Genomic DNA, 20,537 nt, shown 5'->3' on the forward strand with positions numbered 1-20,537 from the left:
CAAATTATTGCTTCTACTTATAAGGTTCAAAGTCGTTTTTTGAAACTGTGAACAGGTTTCATCGCATGAGACATTTAGATTCCTTGAAACAAGAAGCTTATTTTAGAAGTTAAGAGATCTGCTACTCCACTGATTCGGAATCGTTTCCATCCTAGATATCGAAAGATAAACTCTTGAACTCGGAAAGTACTTGTCTCATGAGTTGAAACCAACCTCAGATGCTGATTGAGCCATTTTTCCACTTCGACCTCCTCATCATCTAGGACAAATAGGTGGGTCTTAGTGGCTTGTACTTTCTTATACTCATCCGACCGTAACTTATAAGTATTTACAAGAACTGATACAACAAGAGTACAATATGGTAGATCTTACCCCGTAACGCACCACTAAAAGGTGATCTACCAGCGTTACGGGCAAAAAAGAGGGTAAGTTACAACAGAGCAAGTGAACTAGAAAAGCGAATCCCCTGAGAGGGTAGCTAACAGAAAGTGAGTCCCCTGAGAGGGTAAATGACAGAAAAAGCAAATCCCCTTAGAGGGTAAGCTACGAAAATATCAAGTCCCCTGAGAGGGTAAGTTCCAAAAAAACAAGAGAGCTAGAAAAGCGAGTTCCCTGATAGGGTAAGCTAGAAAAATATCAAGTTCTTTGAAAGGGTAAATAACAAAAAAGTAAGAGAGCTAGAAAAGCGAGTCCTCTTTGAGGGTGGTTAACAAGAAGTAAGATTCCTGAGAGGGTAAACGACAGAAAAAGCAAGTCCCCTGAGAGGGTAAGCTACGAAAATATCAAGTCCCCTGAGAGGGTAAGTTCCAAAAAAAACAAGAGAGCTAGAAAAGCGAGTCCCCTGAGAGGGTAGCTAACAGAAAGTGAGTCCCCTGAGAGGGTAAACGACAGGAAAACAAGTCCCCTGAGAGGGTAAGCTACGAAAATATCAAGTCCCCTGAGCGGGTAAGTTACAAAAAATACAAGCGAGCTAGAATAGCGAGTCCCCTGAGAGGGTAGCTAACAGAAAGTGAGTCCCCTGAGAGGGTAAATGACAGAAAAAGCAAATCCCCTTAGAGGGTAAGCTACGAAAATATCAAGTCCCCTGAGAGGGTAAGTTCCAAAAAAACAAGAGAGCTAGAAAAGCGAGTTCCCTGATAGGGTAAGCTAGAAAAATATCAAGTTCTTTGAAAGGGTAAATAACAAAAAAGTAAGAGAGCTAGAAAAGCGAGTCCTCTTTGAGGGTGGTTAACAAGAAGTAAGATTCCTGAGAGGGTAAACGACAGAAAAAGCAAGTCCCCTGAGAGGGTAAGCTACGAAAATATCAAGTCCCCTGAGAGGGTAAGTTCCAAAAAAAACAAGAGAGCTAGAAAAGCGAGTCCCCTGAGAGGGTAGCTAACAGAAAGTGAGTCCCCTGAGTGGGTAAACGACAGGAAAACCTGAAGTGATCGGACTGTTACGTGACTTACAAGTATTTAAATTGCAAAATCAGCAAATTACATTAAGAAATGATTTACGGTTTCAAATATGATACTTCCTGAATTGAGATAAAGTGAGTTTCTCGAATGGGAAGTGAAATAAATGAGACTTGTGAAAATATAACAGAAATAATGCGAATACCTGAATTGATAGGTGACAAAATGAGTTTTCAGAAATAACCACTGTAAAAAAACTAGAACCCTGAGAGAATAGCTAACACGAAACAAGTCTCCTAAATAGGACATAACAGCGAGTACTCTGAGAGAATATCTTACAGAAAGAGTTTTTTTTTCGAAGTATAAAGCGACTTGTGTAAATGAAACTTTAAAAGATTTCGATCTCTTATACTCAATTTAAAGTAATGAGCTAGAAGGACTATTATTTGCGTTACATATACTGCCACTAACACTGAATAAGAAAAGGGTAAAGAGCTTAAAAAAACTTTTATATGTAGTATGCTAAAAAAAAAGAGCAAAAGTTACAAAAAAAAAAAATTAGGAAGTGTCAAGCACTTTCTGATTTTTAAAGATTGGAAGATTTCGATCAGTTGTGCTCACGTTGACGTTATGAGCCTGGAAAATAGATAAAGAAAATGGAATACGAAGCTAACACGTTTTTATTGTTAAAAAAAACTAAAACAATGTATACAAATTGGTTACATTAACATTTTTTAAATTTGCTGTGTCCGTTTTAGTTTGAAAGAATTCGATTTTTTTTAGGAAATAACAAATTATATTCATATAAATAAGTTCATAATTGAGATCAGAATAACTGTTCTGAAAGAGTCTCCTAAGAGGGTAGCTGAATTGAAACGACTACCCTGAGAGGATAAACTAAACAATGTGAGTTCCTCGAGAGGGTAGCTTTTGAGAACATAGAAATGGTAACATAAAATTTTGAATTCACGGAATTGAATAGAGTTAAAATGCTGATGCAATTTTGGAAAATTTCGAACTCTTATGAGCACTGTTACGTTATGAGTCTAAAAAAAATACGCAGTAGCATTTCGAGAACAAAGATAACCAGATAAATTTTTACGAAGTAGCATTTTGAGAACAAAGATAACCAGTTAGAATAAGAATGTGTACAGCATTTTGAGCTGTTGAAATTATAGAACATCTCTTTTTCCTATGATCACATTGACATTGTGAGCCTGGAAAACTCTTTCATTATACTTTAATTATTGAAAAAGGTATCTATTTAACGAATTGGAATGTTTAACACGTTTTGTGTTGTTGAAGTTTTAGAAGATTTCGATCTTATATGCTCACTTTGACGACATGAGTCTGGAAAGCTCTTTGCAAAGTTACATTTCAATAGCATAGATACTCAGTAATATGACATTAAAATGTGTAAAGCGTTTTTGCTATTGAAATTTTAGATGACTTCTGTTTCTTATGCTCATTTTGGCGTTAAGGAATATTGTGGGAGTCAAAAATGTTTCAAATGTTATTCAAGGCAACCCAAACAAACTAATTATAACCTTGATTTTTTCTAGGAGAAGTAGGTATCCGGAGAAGAAACAATTTGAATCAAACGTTGTAAAAAGGCAGTTGCTGATATCTTCAATCGTGGTGGATACAAGAAACGAAAACTATTCAAAAAAATCATAAAGCTGTTTGGGCAATACTAAATTCACTTTTGTCTTTTCAGGGTCATATCAAGATTCAAGTTAACAGTTTTATAACAGATAGTGGAATCGTAATGATGAAACATGGAATTGGTGACCAACAAGAAAGAAGCTTTTTATTATTCTCAAGTAATTGCATATTATGAAGAAAAAAATCTTATATCATGCAACATAATTCTAAATAACATTTACGTACTAAGAGTAGAGGAAGGGGTTAATGTAAGGATTATGAGAGGTTAGAAGCAGAGTATAGTTAAAACAAAATATGTTCGTGAACCAACAAACTGTTTAACTAGTACTGAAAATGAAATCAATTCAGATCATAGTAGGCATAAGTTTACGAAAGAAAAAGAGGAATCAGTTTGTTGATGTGTTTTGGGAAGAATAAACGTGCTTTTATAATGATGACGAAAGTGTTAATTATTTAGTCTAACTCGATTGAAATTCTAAGGGAAGCGTGATCGGGAAAGTGTCTAAATTCGGCTACTTAAAAAGGTCCAGTCACTACAGGTATTCGGCCGAAAGGCCTGCTACTCAAGTTGTTTGATAGGCAGCCCTTGCAGTACTTATCTGATTAGTTCGATATTTTACAACTGATGAAAGCTAGTGCGCTGAATATTTCAAAATCTCGTGTATCGAAAAGCTACACTTAGTTGTAGGCTGGGGGATGCGAATTGAAAATCAACAAGCAGCCAGGCTGCTGTCAAACCAAACTTTTTTGTAAAAAAAATCTGAGTATGCCTAGAAATATACGATCATGATTTCGTTACGCTAATTTTTTTTAAACAATTTATGAAACACAAAGAGCTTTTAAGAGCTTTTAAGAAAGCTCTACTCAAACGGGCTTTTCCCTGCTCCAATAAAGATAAAGACAAAGACTGCTAAGTGTTAAAGGAAAGTTATGCTTGGTCCGAATTATTCGTAAATCTTTTACAGCTGTTTTAAAATATGTTTCTCAGCTAGAAAGTTGTATGTTAGCACATACGGCCAGAAACTTCCTGATTAAATCAACAAATGTGGTATATTGGCTGCATTGAACTGATGAAGCTTTGTGTGAAGTATTTCAAGTGTGCACTTTGAATGAGGTTTCCTGCGAGACAAGCTAGCAAACAACGGTTAATGTTGTGACAGTTCTCACAGCAAACAAAGAAAATTTTGTCAACATTTCACTACTACGCAGGCAATTAGATTGGTCTATACATTGTCTGTTCGATTTAAGCAGCACGTTCGAAAATTTCATGTTACTGAAACCGAACCGTTCCATCGAACGATCTTTTTGATGTGCCTTTTGCATCTATCAAAATTCAGCGTTAATTGATTTGAACAGTCATTCCACAATACTAACTTTGATCAATTTGAAGAAATTATTCGTAATAAATGTCCAAATTTCACCAATGTTGAATGTTGTCAAAATTGAGAAACCAGATGTGAACTTGCTTCGATTCAATAGTGACGAAAGAAAGTACAAGTTTTTCTGAAGTCTTCAAGATTGAATTAAAGGTCTTGAGGCATATAGGATTGAAATATTTGATGCTCATTACTGCCTCCTAGTGGCTCTTTTTCATTCTAACCAAGTTTTCTAATCATTGCCCTTGGCTTGATCTAAGTCAAGAAATTCCTTGACTGAATGGAAGAAATTTCTTATCGAGAGCCTCATTTGAAATGACATACTCTCCTCAACTGCGTACTGCGATCAAAGAAAGAGTCAGAGGTTTCAGTTCTATGGGATCATATTGACCCCAGAACACAAACAAAGGGGTCAAGGTGCTTGATTTCGAGGCTTGCATTGGGTTTTCTGGCAAATCTACACAATCAAAGAAAGTTTAAGATAGATCTACCCACCCTTCAAATATTTTATTCCAGAGACCTTTTTATTTGGAATAAGTGCTGGTCATGATGATTCAAAACAATATAATTGTTTTGAATGATATCCACACTATAAAATATTTTTTTAAAGCGATCGCCGTAGTTTAAAAGAGTGCCCAAAAGAACGTTCTTTTTTATTTTTGTAATAGTAATAAAATTAAGATCAATCAAGTTACGATAAAATTAATATCACCAGATAATATTAAACATGTTTTAGAATATGTAAACATAATAACCTCGAACTTTTTTTTTGACATATCTGTACTGCCGTGAAGCGCAAGTCAGTTCCATTTGTAAAAAGTAGGCATTGAGAAAATGGGCTGTGAAGTTTCCAAACTCGTTTTCCATACGAATATTGAAAAAAAAATCCAGAGGATTGGAACATGTTTCAATCTTAATAAAACTTTCACAATTTGCTTATCATTGCGATATCCTTCCGAGAAAAATGTAAAGCTGATCAAAACACGGCTCATTTTTGTGTTACACGGTGCTGAAATCTGTAGTGGGACAATTTGGCTTGCTGTTTTTCCACAATTTTTCCGAACAAAACATATTATTACATTAATGCAGCTGAAAGAGCATTGGCAGATATGTTGAAAATTGAACTCAACTCAATTTTGCCAAAAATGCAGATCGGACTGACTTGCGATTCACGGCAGTGTACATTGCACTTCTACGCCTACTTGTATATATGCGTAGAACGGCAGAAAAATTCTTGTATTTTAATTTTTTTTAGCTGTGTCCAAATCTGATAAGACATATAGCGAATGTTTCAAAGCGGCTCCTTGACTATTGAGGGAAAAACTCAAAGATAAACTGAAACTGAAAGATATGCACATTAAATTGTTCATAAGATTGATCAAATTGGTCGGGGCTTTTTAATATGTTTAAAAATTATTTCCGATACAGTCCTAAAATCGATTAAAATCGTTGGAACACAATCAGGTATCCAGTTACCACTGCAACTGCGATCCAAGGGACCATCGAGGTAGCCACGAGAACCAACTTTTACTATGGTTCTCCTACTCGGTATCGAGATACGAATCGAGTAAGGGAGAGTCGAATGGAATAATTCATCTCAGACAAACAATTTTCTAAAACCAAAGTTGTTGGCATTTTGCCGCGAAATTCCGATTTCTAGCCCATAGTGACGCTGGATGGAGAGGACCACCAACCAACCAACCAACCAAAGCAGGCGGAAAAGCGACGAATTATTGCGATAATCAATTTTCTCGGTCAATTTTTCGTTCTGCCCCTTCGGAAAACACCCAGAAAGAAGAAAAAAAAATTGTTGCTGAGAGGAGGAGACGCAGATTTTACGCACAGAGCAAATGTCGTCGCCGCCCCGCCGCTGTAATTAAATTTCGATGTTTTTGTTTTGGACCGCGGCGGTCGATTCGGAGAAATTTTCCTGTTTGATGTCCGAATTTCCCCCCACCCCCTCTTGCGTGGATTCTTTCCCTTCTTCTTCTGTCGGTCGATCGGTTTCTTTGTTTTATACGGCAATCTAGTGTGCCATCTGGTGTGGATTGTGGGGAAACGCACGGCCGCCTTTGATGTGTGAGCTGCTGGTCGTCGTCAACGGCGGCGGTGATCTAGTTTCTGGTGGGTCCGATTGCCGCCGCGCCTCTTGCTCGGGAAAAACTCCCGAAAAACTGCTTGCTACGCGTTTAATTCAATATTGATTCGCCGCCGCCGCCGCCGCCGACTTCGACGCGGTGGTGCGTTTGCTTTTTTGGCAACCGACTGCTTTGATTAGCCATCCGGAAATTGAAACCGCTTTATTACGACTCGGGGGCGGTCGGTCGGTCGGACTTTGTGCAACAACGTGCTGTGTGTCTTCTACATAGGTATCTCGGCCCAAAACCGAACCCGGAGCGGGGGGTGACCGCCGCCGGGAATTTTATTTCATTACCATCAGGGAGAGCGCGGGAGCCCTTCAGAAAGTAATTTATCAAGTAGTTCGCCAAGCGGAACGAAAGTAAATAGCATTCATCGGGCGAAACACCGCCGCAGCAACACCTACTGCGATTCGAACATTTTTGAAGAGGGGACGGGGGACCTTGTCTTTGTTGTTTGCCATTGTGTCTGGAGCGAGGGGTCCTCTGTAGCAGCAGGAGAATGTGTGCAAATTTTGAGCACATTTTCAGGTGGACAAGTTGCAGTTCAAGGGCAATGACATCGAGCAGTGAAGGTAGGGTTACCAGAGACATAGTAGCCGGGTTCAGAATGGGTACCACCTCTAGTACTGCGTTTGATCTCTTGGTACTGCAAAAGGTACCCAAGTTTGAAAGATCACATTACACTTTTCACGACATTTTAGTTTTTGCTCTAAGCTAGTGTGCCATAAAATTTTGGGCAACTTTAAGTAACATCGTTATTTATTTTAGGCCACTTCCAAAGACCTAATGAATCTAAGGGAACTTACGTATTGTCGGCAGCCTAAGCATCTGAACTTTTAAGAGGGCAATTTTACGCCACAATAGAGCACAACAATTAGCAGCAGACGCCTTAATTACACTTGAGCACTCTTCATTTGTTAATTATCATACACAAAACACTATTTTATTCTCTTAATCTTCTATTTTTCCTCACCAAAGTCACGAGGCACTTGTTCTTTTATCGGCAATGCAATCACTATTGTCGGCAACAAAAATGTTCACTTCGGCAATCCAAAACTGCGCAAAAACTTGTTTATGTATTGGTAACATTTCGTATTTGTTGACAAATCCTGAAATTAAACGTCACTGATTATGTTCGACTCGTTGAAAGGGCCAATGCAGAAAAATACAAACTACACTGAGAACATAATTGCAGTTATAAATAGAATAGCAGAGAGTCAAATTGAATACACAACGCCACTAAATTTATGCAAACTAAGACACCGTCCACAAATTACGTAACGCTCTAGGGGTAGGGGGAGTAGGCTCAAACGTTGCGACTCAAACACAAAATTTATTTTTTTCAGGCAAAGACCGTTGCGGAGGAGGGAATGGTCGAAAATTGTACATCTTAACGTTATGTCATAAATGGACGCTGCCTAATTTCGAATTCATTTATTTTATCGAATATTTTTTGTATTCAATCTCATTATGGCAGCATTTCGGCTGTAAAAATGCCATGTCATGGTCTTGCAACAAGTGCGAATCCAGCCTAGAATTTGCAGCGTGACGTCATGGTTAATTGATTCATAATATTGTGCTCTGCAAGAAAAATCCACGGAACACGATTATCGGATTACTTGAATTTCAGAGTTGCGTTTGAATGGGTTACATACATGCCCCTATTCGCTACTCACATTACTGTTTATTAGGGTGCGGCTTATTTTTCGAAACCTCTCAAAACCAAAAATTCTTGTACTCTTATGAATTCCAATCATATTAGAAGAGAAACCTCAAAGTTTGAGCCAAAAATATTAAGATTTAGAGGGGGGCAAACGTCTTGAAGGTAAATTTTCAAATTATAAAAAATGGCCTTCAGTGAAGTCACCATAACTTCGGTAATTTCTAACCAATTTTGAAACTTTCAGCACCATTATCTTAAAAACTAAATTTATGAAAAATTTGTAGAATTTCTACTTTGTGTAAAATCAAAACTAGTTTCAGTAAAATGTAGTTTACTCCAAATATTTCCTCATTTTACTAAAATAATATCTTTGTTTGACCATAACTTCATGAATACTCAACCGATTCCAAATCTTGTTGCATGGTTTAGAAGCTTACTTAATTAATTTCATACTTTTCATTCGACACATTTCACTAAAAAAATTTGACCAAGTTATTCAACAAAAACTGCACAAAACCATGATTTCTTAACGAAAAACGTCAGTTTTTTTTTAATTTTTGTCAGTTAAACAATATTTTTAAAGCTGAAACTGGTTTTCCTCATTTGAAAAACCTTTGACAAGGGCTTGTCAAAATTTTTTCAATAGTTTTGAAACAATAATATTTTTGCTCATGTTTAAAAAATATATGCACTATTCAACTCGTAATTAAAACAAAATGCTTTATAAACACAAGTTTTATAGGAAAAATGTAATTTTTGGCGAAAAAAACAGAAATAATCCAAAGAAATTCGATTTTTTCTTTAAAAAAATCATGTTTTTGGGTAGTTTTTGTTACAAAACTAAGCCAAACCCATTTTTTAGAAACATATGTTGTATGAGCAGTATGGAAACAACTATTTTTTGCTTCAAAAACATGTACAGTCGAAGTTCGTTATAACGACCACTTTAATGGCATGGCGACAAAAGCTCTCTATAGCGACATTTTTCGGTCCCTTGAAAAAGATTTTAATGTTATCACTATTCTCTATAACGGCATTCACGACGCTCCCTTGCCATGTCGTTATAACAAGCTTCGGCTGTACAAATATTTGAAATAGGTTGAGTATATATGAAGTTATGGCCAAACAAATATGAATTTTCCAGTAAAATGAAGAAACATTTCGAGAAAACTACTTTTACCAAAGGTTTGTTTCGATTTAAGACAAATTTGATGTTCTACAAAGTTTTCATAAATTTAATTTTAAAAATAATGATGCTAAAAGTTATGAAATTGGTGAGAAATAACTGAAGTTATGGTGACTACGCTGAAGGCCATTTATTATAACTTGAAAATTCACCTTCAAGACGCACGCGCCACCCCTAAATTGTTAATAGAATTAGAGATAGAATTTAAGTAAAGTACATAATATTAAAACTTCAGTCTGTGTGACCTGTAGTCAAAGACGGCGAATAAATAAATATATAAATATTAATATTTTGGCTCAAACTTTGCGGTTTCTCTTCTAATATGATTTGAAATCATAAGAGCACACGATTTTTTGGTTTTGAGAACTTTTGGAAAATAAGCCGCACCCTAGTGTCTACGCGCAAAAAAAAATCGCTGAAATGTATAGCGAAATTATGAAAATAAAAATTATACAGGCTATTTTTACATTTTTTTACGTTCATATTATTCTCAGTGTATGAGAAAATCAGAATAGGCCCTTTGCAAATCAATGCACTTATAACTTGACACAAAAACATGATCCTCTGATTGCCTGAAGAACAACAGGAGTGTTGCCAAAATAGTTTACTTATGGAAAGACGTATATTTTATATGTTTCTCAGTATATTGAAGTTTATGCGCTACAATCTTCAGATAAGGAAAGTATTGAAAGGCTCAATTATTACCAATGCATGCTCTGTTGTCTAATTCCAATGCATTCATTAGTTGTGTTCGGTTTTTTTCAATGAATTTAAATTGTGAATAAAAAATACACCGCAATTGTATATGGATTTCTGGCAACCTATTCCCGTAATAAAAAGTGATTGCCGAGGAAAGCATAGTGCATTAATTTTAATTTGTGATTTGAAGCATAAAAATTCAGTATTTTCGAGTGTTTTATAGACAAATCAAAAGTTTAATAGTGCATTAGTGATCGATGCGTAGCTTTTGTGACAAATTGGTATTGGAGCGGAGAATTGGACCTTTCAAAGTGGTGAGTTTTTCTTAAGCTGTTCTTGTGTTGTTTTATTCGGCGGCTCACGAATGACGATAATTTCGTAAGCATTTATTTCATTTAATGATAAAACCAATGTTATATCATATTTTTGTGAAAGATGAGGTTTACATGGAAGATTATAGTTCAAGGAATATATTGAGTACATTGAAGGTAACTCTTGTTCCGTAGATAAATTTTAACAAGGACGATAAGTTAGTGCTGCCGAAAATACCCTCAGGGTGCCGAAGCCATCATTTACCCTATTTTAAATCTGGAAAATCTTTGAAGATGTGAACAAAGACAAAATAAAGACCTCCATGTTCGTTGCAGTTACCCAAAATTTTATGGCACATGAGGTAATAGATTAAAATCTAGAATGCCGTGAGAAATGTACTGCGATCTGTCAAGTCTCAAGGGACAAAATGTAATACTAGAAGTGGTACCCATTCTAAGCCCGACTACTTTGTCTTTATTTCGTCTTTAACAAGACTTAACGACTTTTCAGAGACACCAAGAAACGTGAGAACAGGAGACCTGATGATCAAGCAGCAAAAGCTACACGAACAAAGTTCAGAGACCAGAAGTCTAAGAAAAGACGCCTTAAAGTCATATATCAAAAGACCGGAAGACTAGAAGTTGAAATGACCACCAATTGACAAGGAGATCAGATATATGTATGTATGTAGGTGGCCACCATTTTGACATGAGTCTTGTTCTGCTTGCGGTTCCACTTCAACATACTGCTGCTGTATGAAGGGCCAATAGGGGGGTGGTGGACCCGTAAGCAGAGACACTTACGCGAAACCAGCGGGAAATAAAGAATCTCTTTCCAACTGTATGACGCGTTGAATCGATTACAACTATTGGGGAAAAAAGTATCAGTCGAGGACGACTGACTTCTCTCTGCAATCTCAAGTGATGACCAAAAGATAAGGAGATTAGATGATCACAAAACAAGAAGATCGTTAGTGTTGGAGTATGGCGACCAACAGGTTACGCAATAATCAATGAACTTCAGAATACATTCGTCTAGTTTCCCTCAAGGACTTTTCAACTAATCTAGGATTTCTTGCAGTGGATATCTCGATCAGTATCTTCACTCTGAACTTCGAAGAACGTTTCAAGATTCTTCGTAGGTCAAACCGTTCTTCTTCCTGTTTTTGACGGTCCATAGACAGACAGGTTCAACGACATTGTATGTGATGTTCCGTTAGGTTTCATTATCATTCCTTCATGTAGTGATCGAGGTAGATGGTACGAAGGCATAAAGACCTTTCTTCACAGTAGGATGGTCATAAAACGAAAAAATCGTGAGTATTGAGAGATGTCACCCAACAGGATAGGGATAATCATTAAACAGTCCCAGAATCTCAGAAGACTTCTGAGACTGAACGGATCGCCAGAAGCTGATAAGAAGATCAAGCTCCTTTGTTGATTCGAAAAATAAAATAAAACCCAGAAGGCCCAAGTAGATCAGGAAGCCTTATAAAATATCGGAAGGCCAAAAGAAGAATAGTCATAGGCGGAATAAGCCCGAAATCTGCGCGTCTTTTGCTTGGTAGTGGTTCGGAATAAACCAAGCAAGCGAGGTCGTTCTTTGTTTTCACGTCGCCGGAATGCTTTTTTTTCGGTCTGCGCGTCTTTTACTTGGTAGTGGTTCAAGACCGTTTTTCGTTTTCACGTTGCCGGAATGCTTTTTTTGATCTACGAGTCTTTTGTTTGGCAGTGCTTCGGGATTAACCAAGCAAGCGAGGTCGTTTTTCGTTTTCACGTCGGCCGAATGCTTTTTTTCCGGTTTGCTCGTCTTTTGCTTGGTAGTGGTTCGACATCGTTTTTCGTTTTCACGTTGCCGGAATATTTTTTTTTTCGGTTTGTTCGTCTTTCGCTTGGAAGTGGTTCGAGGCCGTTTTTCGTTTTAGCGTCGCCGGAATGCTTTTTTTTTGGTCAACGAGTCTTTTGTTTGTCAGTGATTCGGGATTAACCAAGCAAGCGAGGTCGTTTTTTCGTTTTTACGTTGCCGGCATGCTTTTTTTTTTTTTTGGTTTACACGTCTTTTGTTTGGCAGTGCTTCGGGATTAACCAAGCAAGCGAGGCCATTTTTCGTTTTTGCGTCGCCGGAATCCCTTTTTGTCCGGTTTGCACGTCTTTTGCTTGGTAGTGGCTCGGGATTAACCAAGAAAGAGAAGCCGTTTTTCATTTTCGCGTCGCTGGAGTGTTTTTTTTCGGTTTACGCGGATTTTGATCCAAGCAACCAATAGTTTGCACGATGTGTTCCAAAAACTACCCATCTATAAACCTGATTTGCTGGTGACAAGTAATTTCTGGGCCTATCTTGTTGTATGTATGTATGGGAAATTCCGGTAAGGATTCGTTCAAGTTCTGCAAGTTCTTGAGCGATTCCTTTTCAGCAACAAACCATGCTATAAGCAAAAATCGATGTGACAGGGAGCTTGGATCTACCTCCACTCCGTTATTAACATTGTGTGGATTGAAGGCGAGCTCTTCGACCCCAACTTTTGAAAGCATTCTATCAATCGAGGGCTTCATTTTACATTTGTTAGTGAAAACTTTCTTCTTCCCCTGACGCGGGTTTCATGCAAGTGTCTCTGTGGGTCTGCATATCCATTTTTGGCCCTTCATACAGGAGATTGATTGGTCACAAACAACAGTATGATCTTGATGAAATCGCTTTTCAGATTAGTCCAGTGCTATGGGCAGATGCCTTGCTACAATAGATGGTAGAGCCTAATTATCATCAAATGAATGAGACCGAAATCTAGAACTATCTTGGGCTTTTGATGGACTTCGAAATCTAATGAATTATTCTGACCATCAAAACCTTCAATTTTTGACCGTCAAAGACTAAAAAACTTGAAAACTATGAAAACTTACAGAAATCGAAAGTCCTGGAGCACTCAAAAGCTAGTGAACTCGAAGAATCGAAATTTGCACATCTAGAAGGCAGGTAAATTAAGGTTTTTGTGAGAAGAAATAAAGAATAGCAGAATCGAACACCGCTGAGAAACTGAGAAGCTTTAGAACGAAACTTGAACAACAATGACTGAAACGATTCGAGTGAGAATCTTTGTAGGATTCTGCTCAGGAACCAATATCCGGTTCTGTTCAAGAATCCATATTGGTTTTCGGTAAGAATCTGTGTCGGATACAACAATACAAGAATACAAGACGACCGGTAGAACTGATAAACCCAAAGAGAATGAATCTACAAAAGGAGAAACCTGCAAAATGGAACATGACATTTTAAGACCAAAAGTTCCGTAAAGAATTCCTCCAGGAGTTTTCCAGGGATTCCTCCTGGAGTTTCTCTAGAGATTACCCCAGGTATTCCTTCAAATATTCCTCCAGGAATTCCACCAAATATTGATCCAGGAGTTCCTTGAGGAATTACCCTAGGATAGAGATGGGCAAAATGATCAAATTTTGAGAGCGAATCGTAGGTGACTCACTCACAAAAGTGAATCGACTCTTCTGATCAATTCGGTGACTCATTTTATAAAACCAAAAATGAATCATGTATTTTACACAAGAAACAAAAAGTACCAATTTTTGAATGAGAATATTTTTTTGTGCATATCCGAATTGTTTGACTATGATAATTCCAACTCTAAAATATGATTCCTAATAAATTTTTAAGCCCTCTTCCAAAATATTCAGTGCGAATGAAAAACCGTGATTCGTTTACTCATTATCGAGAGTCGACTCTTTTGAATGATTCGTGAGTGAGTCGCCCATCTCTACCCTAGGAGTGTTTCAAAGAATTACTCCAGGAGTTCCTTCAAATATTCCTCCAGAAATTCCTCTAAATATTCCTCCAGGGGTTCCTTAAGGAATAACTCCAGAAATTTCTCCAAGAATTCCTCAATTTATTCCTCCTGAATTTTCTTCAGGAATTCTTCCAGAAGTTCCTTCAGGAATCCCTTAAAAATTCTTTCAGAGATTATTCTAGGAGTACTTCCTAGTATTCCTCCAGGAGGTCCTTAAGGTGAAGATGAATCGAAGCCAAACCTCACATTTTCAAGAGCACGGATCTGGAGAACCAAACATCCGTTTAAGCTGAAAACTTAATCGATTGGTCACTCGCTGGTGGTGACCAATCGATTAAGTTTTCAGCTCAAACGGGTGTTCGGTTCTCCAGATCCGTGCTCTTGAAAATTTGAGGTTTGGCTTCGATTTATCTTCACCTTAAGGAGTTACTCCAGGAGTATCTCCAAGGATTCCTACAGGAATCTTCCTGGGATTTTTCCAGGAGTTTCTCCAGGGATTACTCTGGGTATTCCTTCAAATATTCTTCCAGGAATTCCTCCACATATTCCTCCAGGAGTTCGTCAAGGCATTACTCGCGGGGGTTCTCCAGGGATTACTCCAGGAGTTTCTTCAGGAATTCCTCCAAAAGATCCGTAAAGAATTCCTCCAGGAGTTTTCCAGGGATTCCTCTAGGAGTTTCTCTAGAGATTACCCCAGGTATTCCTTCAAATATTCCTCCAGGAATTCTTCCAAATATTCCTTCAAGATTTCCTTAAGAAATTACTCCAGAAGTTTCTCCAGGGATTACTTCAGGTATTCTTTCAAAAATTCGTCTAAATATTCCTCCAAAAGTTCTTTAATGAATAACCTCAAAAGTTTCTTCAGGGATTCCTTCAGGAATTTCTCCATTTATTCCTCCAAGACTATTTTCAGGAATTCCTCCAAGAGTTTCTTCTGGAATTCAACCAGAAGTTCCTTCAGGAATTCCTTCATGAATTCTTTCAGAGATTACTCCAGGAGTTCTTCCAGGTATTCCTTCAGGAAGTCCTTAAGGATTTACTCCAGAAATTCTTTTGGTGCTCCAGGAGTTTCTCTTGGGATTCCTCCAGGAATCTTCCAGAGATTACTCTGGGAATTTCTTCATATATTCTTCCAGAAATTGCTCCAAATATTCCTCCAAGAATTCTTTAAGGAATTGCTCTATGAGTTCCTCCAGATATTCCTCTGAATATTCCTTTGGGATTTCCTTCAGGAACTCCTCCAACAGTTCCTTGAAGAATTTCTCCAGAAGTTTTCCATGGATTCCTCCAGGAGTTTCTCCAGGGATTACTTCTGGTATTCTTTCAAATATTGCTCCAGGAACTACTTCAAATATTTCAGGAGTTCTTTAAGGAATTACTGCAAGAGTTTCTCCAGAGACTTCTCTGAGTATTCCCACAAATATTCTTCCAGAAATTTCTCCAAATATTCTTCCAGTAGTTTCTTGAGTCATTACTTCAAGAGGTGCTCCAGAGATTACCCCAGGAATTCCTTCATTTATTTCTCCAGGATTTCCTACAGATATTTCTTCTGGAAATTAATTAAATTTGATAATTAATGAAATCCAGAAGTTGCTTCAGGAACTCCTTCAGAAGTTCTTCCAGGGATTGCTCCAGGAGTGCCTTTAGAGATTGCTTCATAGATTACTCCAGGGTTTATTCCAGGAGTTCTTCCGGTTATTCCTTCAGGAGTTTCTCCAGGGATTTTTTTGAGTTTACCTTCAAATATTCTTCCAGGAATTCCTCCAAATATTCCTTCAGAAGTTCCTTGATGAATTACTCCAGGATTTTCTATAGGTATTCCTCAGAATATTTCTCCAGGAATTTCCTCCAAAAGTTCTCTCAAGAATTCCTTTAGAAGTTTTCCAGGGATTCTTTTAGAATTTTCTCCAGGTATTCCTTCAAATATTCTTTTTCAAATATTCCTCCAGGAGTTCCTTGAGAAATTGCTTCAGAAGTTTCTACAGGGATTCCTTCATTAATTTCTCCGGGATTTTCTTCAGCAATACCTCCAGAAGTTCCTGCTGGAAATCATCCACAAGTTCCTTCAGGAATTCCTCCAGGAAATACTTAAGAGATTCCTTCAGGAGCTCTTCCAGGGATATCTCCACGAGTTTATCCAGGGATCGCTTCAAAATTTCCGCCTGGTATTCCGTCAGGTATTCCACCAGGAATTAATTCAAATATACCTCCAGAGGTTCCTCCAAGAATTCATCCAGGAGTTTCTCCAGAGATTCAACCTGCCGCTAGAGATTCCTAAGGAGTTCGTTCCTCCTGGGTTCCTAGGATTTCTCCATTCTTTATGGATTTATCAGAAATTCTTCCAAGAGTTCCTCCAGGGATTCTTTCTGGAGTTTCTTTAGTAGTTCCTCCAGGAGGTTCTACAGAAATACCTCCATCAGCTCTTGAAGGGATTTGTCTTAGAATACTTCCAGAAGTTTCTTCAGAGATTCCTTCAGGAACTTCACTAGAGATTCCTTCCGGGTTTCTTCCATAAGTTTCTTCAGGGATTACTCCAGGAGTTTCTCTAGATGGAGTTCATCCAAGGATTCCTTCAGGAGTTTCTCCAAGGATTCTTTAAGAGTTTCTCCAGGGATTCCTTCAAAAGTTCCTGGATGGATTTCTCCAGGAGTTCCGCTAGAGATTCCTTAGGAATTGTTCCAGGAGTACCTCCTGGAATCCCTTGCTTAAAGTATTCTTGCACGAGTTGCTCCAGAGATTTTCTCAGGAGTTCCATTAAAGATTCCTCCAGAAATTCCTCTTTAGATTCCCCCAGGAGTTTCTCTAGGAGTTCTTCCAGGAATTCCTTTAGGACTTCCTTCAAGAATTTTCTTCTAGGAGTTCCAAATCATGAAGGACTCCCTAACAAAAACTCTTGCATGCTCGGAGGAAAATCTGGAGGAATTCCTGGATAAATTTCAGGTAGAATCTGTCCATGATTTTTCCATCTTGACCCACTGTGCAAAAGACTTCATTTTTTGTCTACTTTAACATATAAAAAATGAAAAAAATCAAATAAACGATTTTTGAGAAAATTGATTTTTAAGCTTTATTTTCGATATATAAAAAATTACAACATTTTTTTTACAGTGTATATTTTTTTCTAGATAGTCCCAACAATAACCTAAAACATTGCGGAAGACACCAAACTGATCGGACAAATAGTTTCTGGGTTTTAAATTTTTGAAAATTGTTAAGGCTTTTTTTCTTAGGCCCTTCTCAAAAGTAACGCTAGGGTAAAAATGGCGAACCGATGATGCAAATAGGCATTTTTGGGTATAAAGAAAGCATATGCCAAATTTCAGCCAAATCAAAAAATACAAAAGTAAACCGACATTCGAATTCGAATGGAACCGCTCTTGAATAACTAAGTAACCTAAGAATCTTTGAAGATATGAATATCTGCAAGGGCTTAAATATCTCAAGAGACTTGAACCTTCAAACCTGAGGACACTGAAATGCTCTAAATACCTAAAGATCTCATAACTCATATCTCATTAACTTCAGGAAAATTTTTAGAACTTTGTGGGCTTCGTGGCCGAGTGGTTAGTGTCGCCAGGCAGTAATCGCTTTGAGTCATGGGGTGTGGGTTCGATTCCCGCTTCAGCCGTTGAAACTTTTCGTCAAGAATGTTTCTCGGCTGTGCCACTGGAGCATGCTTGTCCGTTGTCTAGTGTTAAGTTACAGTCTGTGCAGCTAAATGGCTGAAGACGGTGTCCGTGTCTTTTAAGAACTCCTTGAAAGTCTAATCATCTCAGAGACTCGGTTTTGCAGACTCAAAAAACCGGGGGACCTCTGAAGCCCAAAGGACGTCAGTAGTCCTCAATACCTCAGAAGATGCGAAGAGCTATTATAAGACCTATCAAAAGACCTGTAGGTCTCATAAGACCTGAAGACTTTTACAAACCTTCAGAAACTTTTAAATTTTACCCTATAAACACTGAATACCACTGAAACTCGAAGATCTTAGGAGACTTGAAGACTTTAGAAGGCTTGAAGATCTCTTGAAACCTGGACGTCTTTGAAGATCTGAAGACTCCGAAGACTTAGTCCTGAAGACTACGATGATCCCCTTAAACAGCTTCCCAAAGCATTTATGTTCCATGATTCGATATTTCCATGAATCGATGGTTCCTTCAGATATCGACTCATGGAAGTTTGACTGTATAAGAAACACACAGTTAAGGATCTAGAAGATGAGGCTATAAAGCTATAAACTTCAGAAGACCTGAAGGCATAAGACCCAAACGCAATGACAGCGATACGGCAACAGAAACGGAAACAGTTCAACCAGAGTGATTCACACCATTACGACTGAGCTGCCCACGAATGAAAGTGAACCAACACTAAGTCGACAATCATGTTGTAGTTCGTGCTGGCAAAGCAGTTCCATTTTCCGTTGCCGTTCTGCTGTCATTGCACAACTACAGAAACATCAAAATACCATCCTGGAAACACTGAATACCTCTGGAAATCGGAGATGGGTTGGAGATCTCTTAATATCTTGAAATCTCTGAAAATCTGAAGATTAAGCTCGCTCAAATTCCAGATACCTCTAAAATTCTGATAACCAGAGAATCTTTGAAGGTTTGAAGGTCTTGAAATACCTGAACCTGCTAAAAGCTGAAAATTTCAGACGGCTAAGGCTAAGATTAAGGTAAACATATCGACCGCAGAAGACTTGACGACCTTTTCAGAGTTTCAAAGCCGTAGATACACTTTAACCTCACTTTACGAACTAGATCTGGGATTTTAAGTTCGTAAAATGAGTAGTATTGTATATATGAAGACAATATTCCAGAGTGTTCTGGAGTTTAAAGCAGGTATGTTTTGAAGACTTTAAGATTCAAAGAAACTTAAAATTCATACCTGAATATACTAAATAACACTGAAGAATTGAAGACCTTACGAGGCTTCAAGATCGCTTGAAATCTTGATAGAAAATCTGAAGACTTAGGATACTCTGGTTTGAAATATCAGAAGCCTCGAAGGTCTCTAAAGTCCTGAAGGCATGTGAAGATTCGAATACACCTGTAGATGGGAAGATGGGGTTCCTAAACAAGAATACTTGTTGGCCACACTGTACAGGAACTTTGTCGGTTCTGAACACTGACCCTACATGGATCAAAACACTGTTGGACTCGATGCGCCTACTTTGTTCATTTTCGGCGGTTATGAACTCATGATAAATCAATAATAAGAAAAAGAATAACTCAATTCGTCGCCAACTTACCTCTCGGCTTCTGCAGCCCCTTCATCAGCGCGTGCGTCTTCAGCCCCATCCCTGCCGCCGCCAACTTGTTCAAGCTATAACTGTTCAGGAAGCTCTGCTGATTGTTGTTCAGAAAGCTGACGTTGTTATTGTTGTGAACCCCGCTCAATCCCGCCATCACATTAGTACCGCCCCCTAACCCCTGTCCAGGCCCGCCTTGACTCACACTGCCCAATCCCGACCCTGATCCGTTCCCATGGATACCGCCGCCATGGTGCCCCAAGTGGCCCATCCCTACGGCTGCCGCTGCCGCCGCCGCTGCGGCCGCATGATGGTGCGTGTGGTAGGGATGGTGATGGGGGTTGCCCCTCAGCGGCAACCGGCCCACTATTCGGGCACTCTCGTTCCACTCGATCCACTCGTTTGTCATTTTGTCACCCGGCGCACCGAGCACATTCAGTGCTGCCAGCTTGAATGGGTTTTATTCTATTGACTTTTCACCGAGAAAATCACTAATTTCTGCCTATTTCGACGTTTTACGCACTTTTGATTGCTTGCAACTGTCGATTGGCAACACTGTTTCTCACTGTTATAATATGCACTTTCACGAGGATTACTTCGATGCTTGAAATACTTCTTGTCTTCCGTTCTAGTCACCCTATCACAGCTCAGTTGCATTCGTTTGTAGTTTCTGATTTAATACTGTTGGTTTCCTCCTTCGTTGTAGATCTGTCAAAACCGATGATGACACATCAATATCGTGGATTCTGGTGATCGTAGCAATCCATGCGCAGGTTGTCAGAACTGTGAATAATCCCCCGAAACAAAGTAGGCACAGGTGACGACAAATCACCGAAAATGCTCTCCGTTTTTTGACGGACGGTATCCGGAGTGAGGAGAGATTTTCTCACCACCCATCGGAGAATCCGAACCTCGAGCACGAAAGGTCATAAATTTCCCCGAAACAGGCAGTAAATTCTCGCCTTTTTGAAACCGGATCCCCGCCGCGCAAACCGATTCCCAGTAATTTTCGATCGGTGTTTATCGGTTGAATTACACCCATAGACAGTCAAAAACTCCC

The 20,537-nt window shown here is 38.5% G+C and overlaps 1 protein-coding gene across 5 annotated transcripts in view; it reads right to left on the bottom strand.

Annotated features, from left to right (window-relative positions):
* LOC5579075 (ETS-like protein pointed) overlaps positions 1–20,537 on the bottom strand; it is a 412,535-nt gene that overhangs the window by 136,221 nt on the left and 255,777 nt on the right. For 4 of the 5 annotated variants that reach the window (XM_021838388.1, XM_021838387.1, XM_021838391.1 and 1 more), the window contains exon 2: positions 19,478–20,185. The exons of the other annotated variant lie outside the window; for it this stretch is intronic. In XM_021838388.1, coding sequence (XP_021694080.1) covers positions 19,478–19,886 — 409 coding nt within the window. In that variant the 5' untranslated portion in view covers positions 19,887–20,185. The remainder of the gene's footprint in view (positions 1–19,477; positions 20,186–20,537) is intronic. 5 annotated transcript variants of the gene reach the window in all.

This window comes from Aedes aegypti, chromosome 1, assembly GCF_002204515.2.
Source record: "Aedes aegypti strain LVP_AGWG chromosome 1, AaegL5.0 Primary Assembly, whole genome shotgun sequence".
Lineage (NCBI taxonomy): Eukaryota > Metazoa > Arthropoda > Insecta > Diptera > Culicidae > Aedes > Aedes aegypti.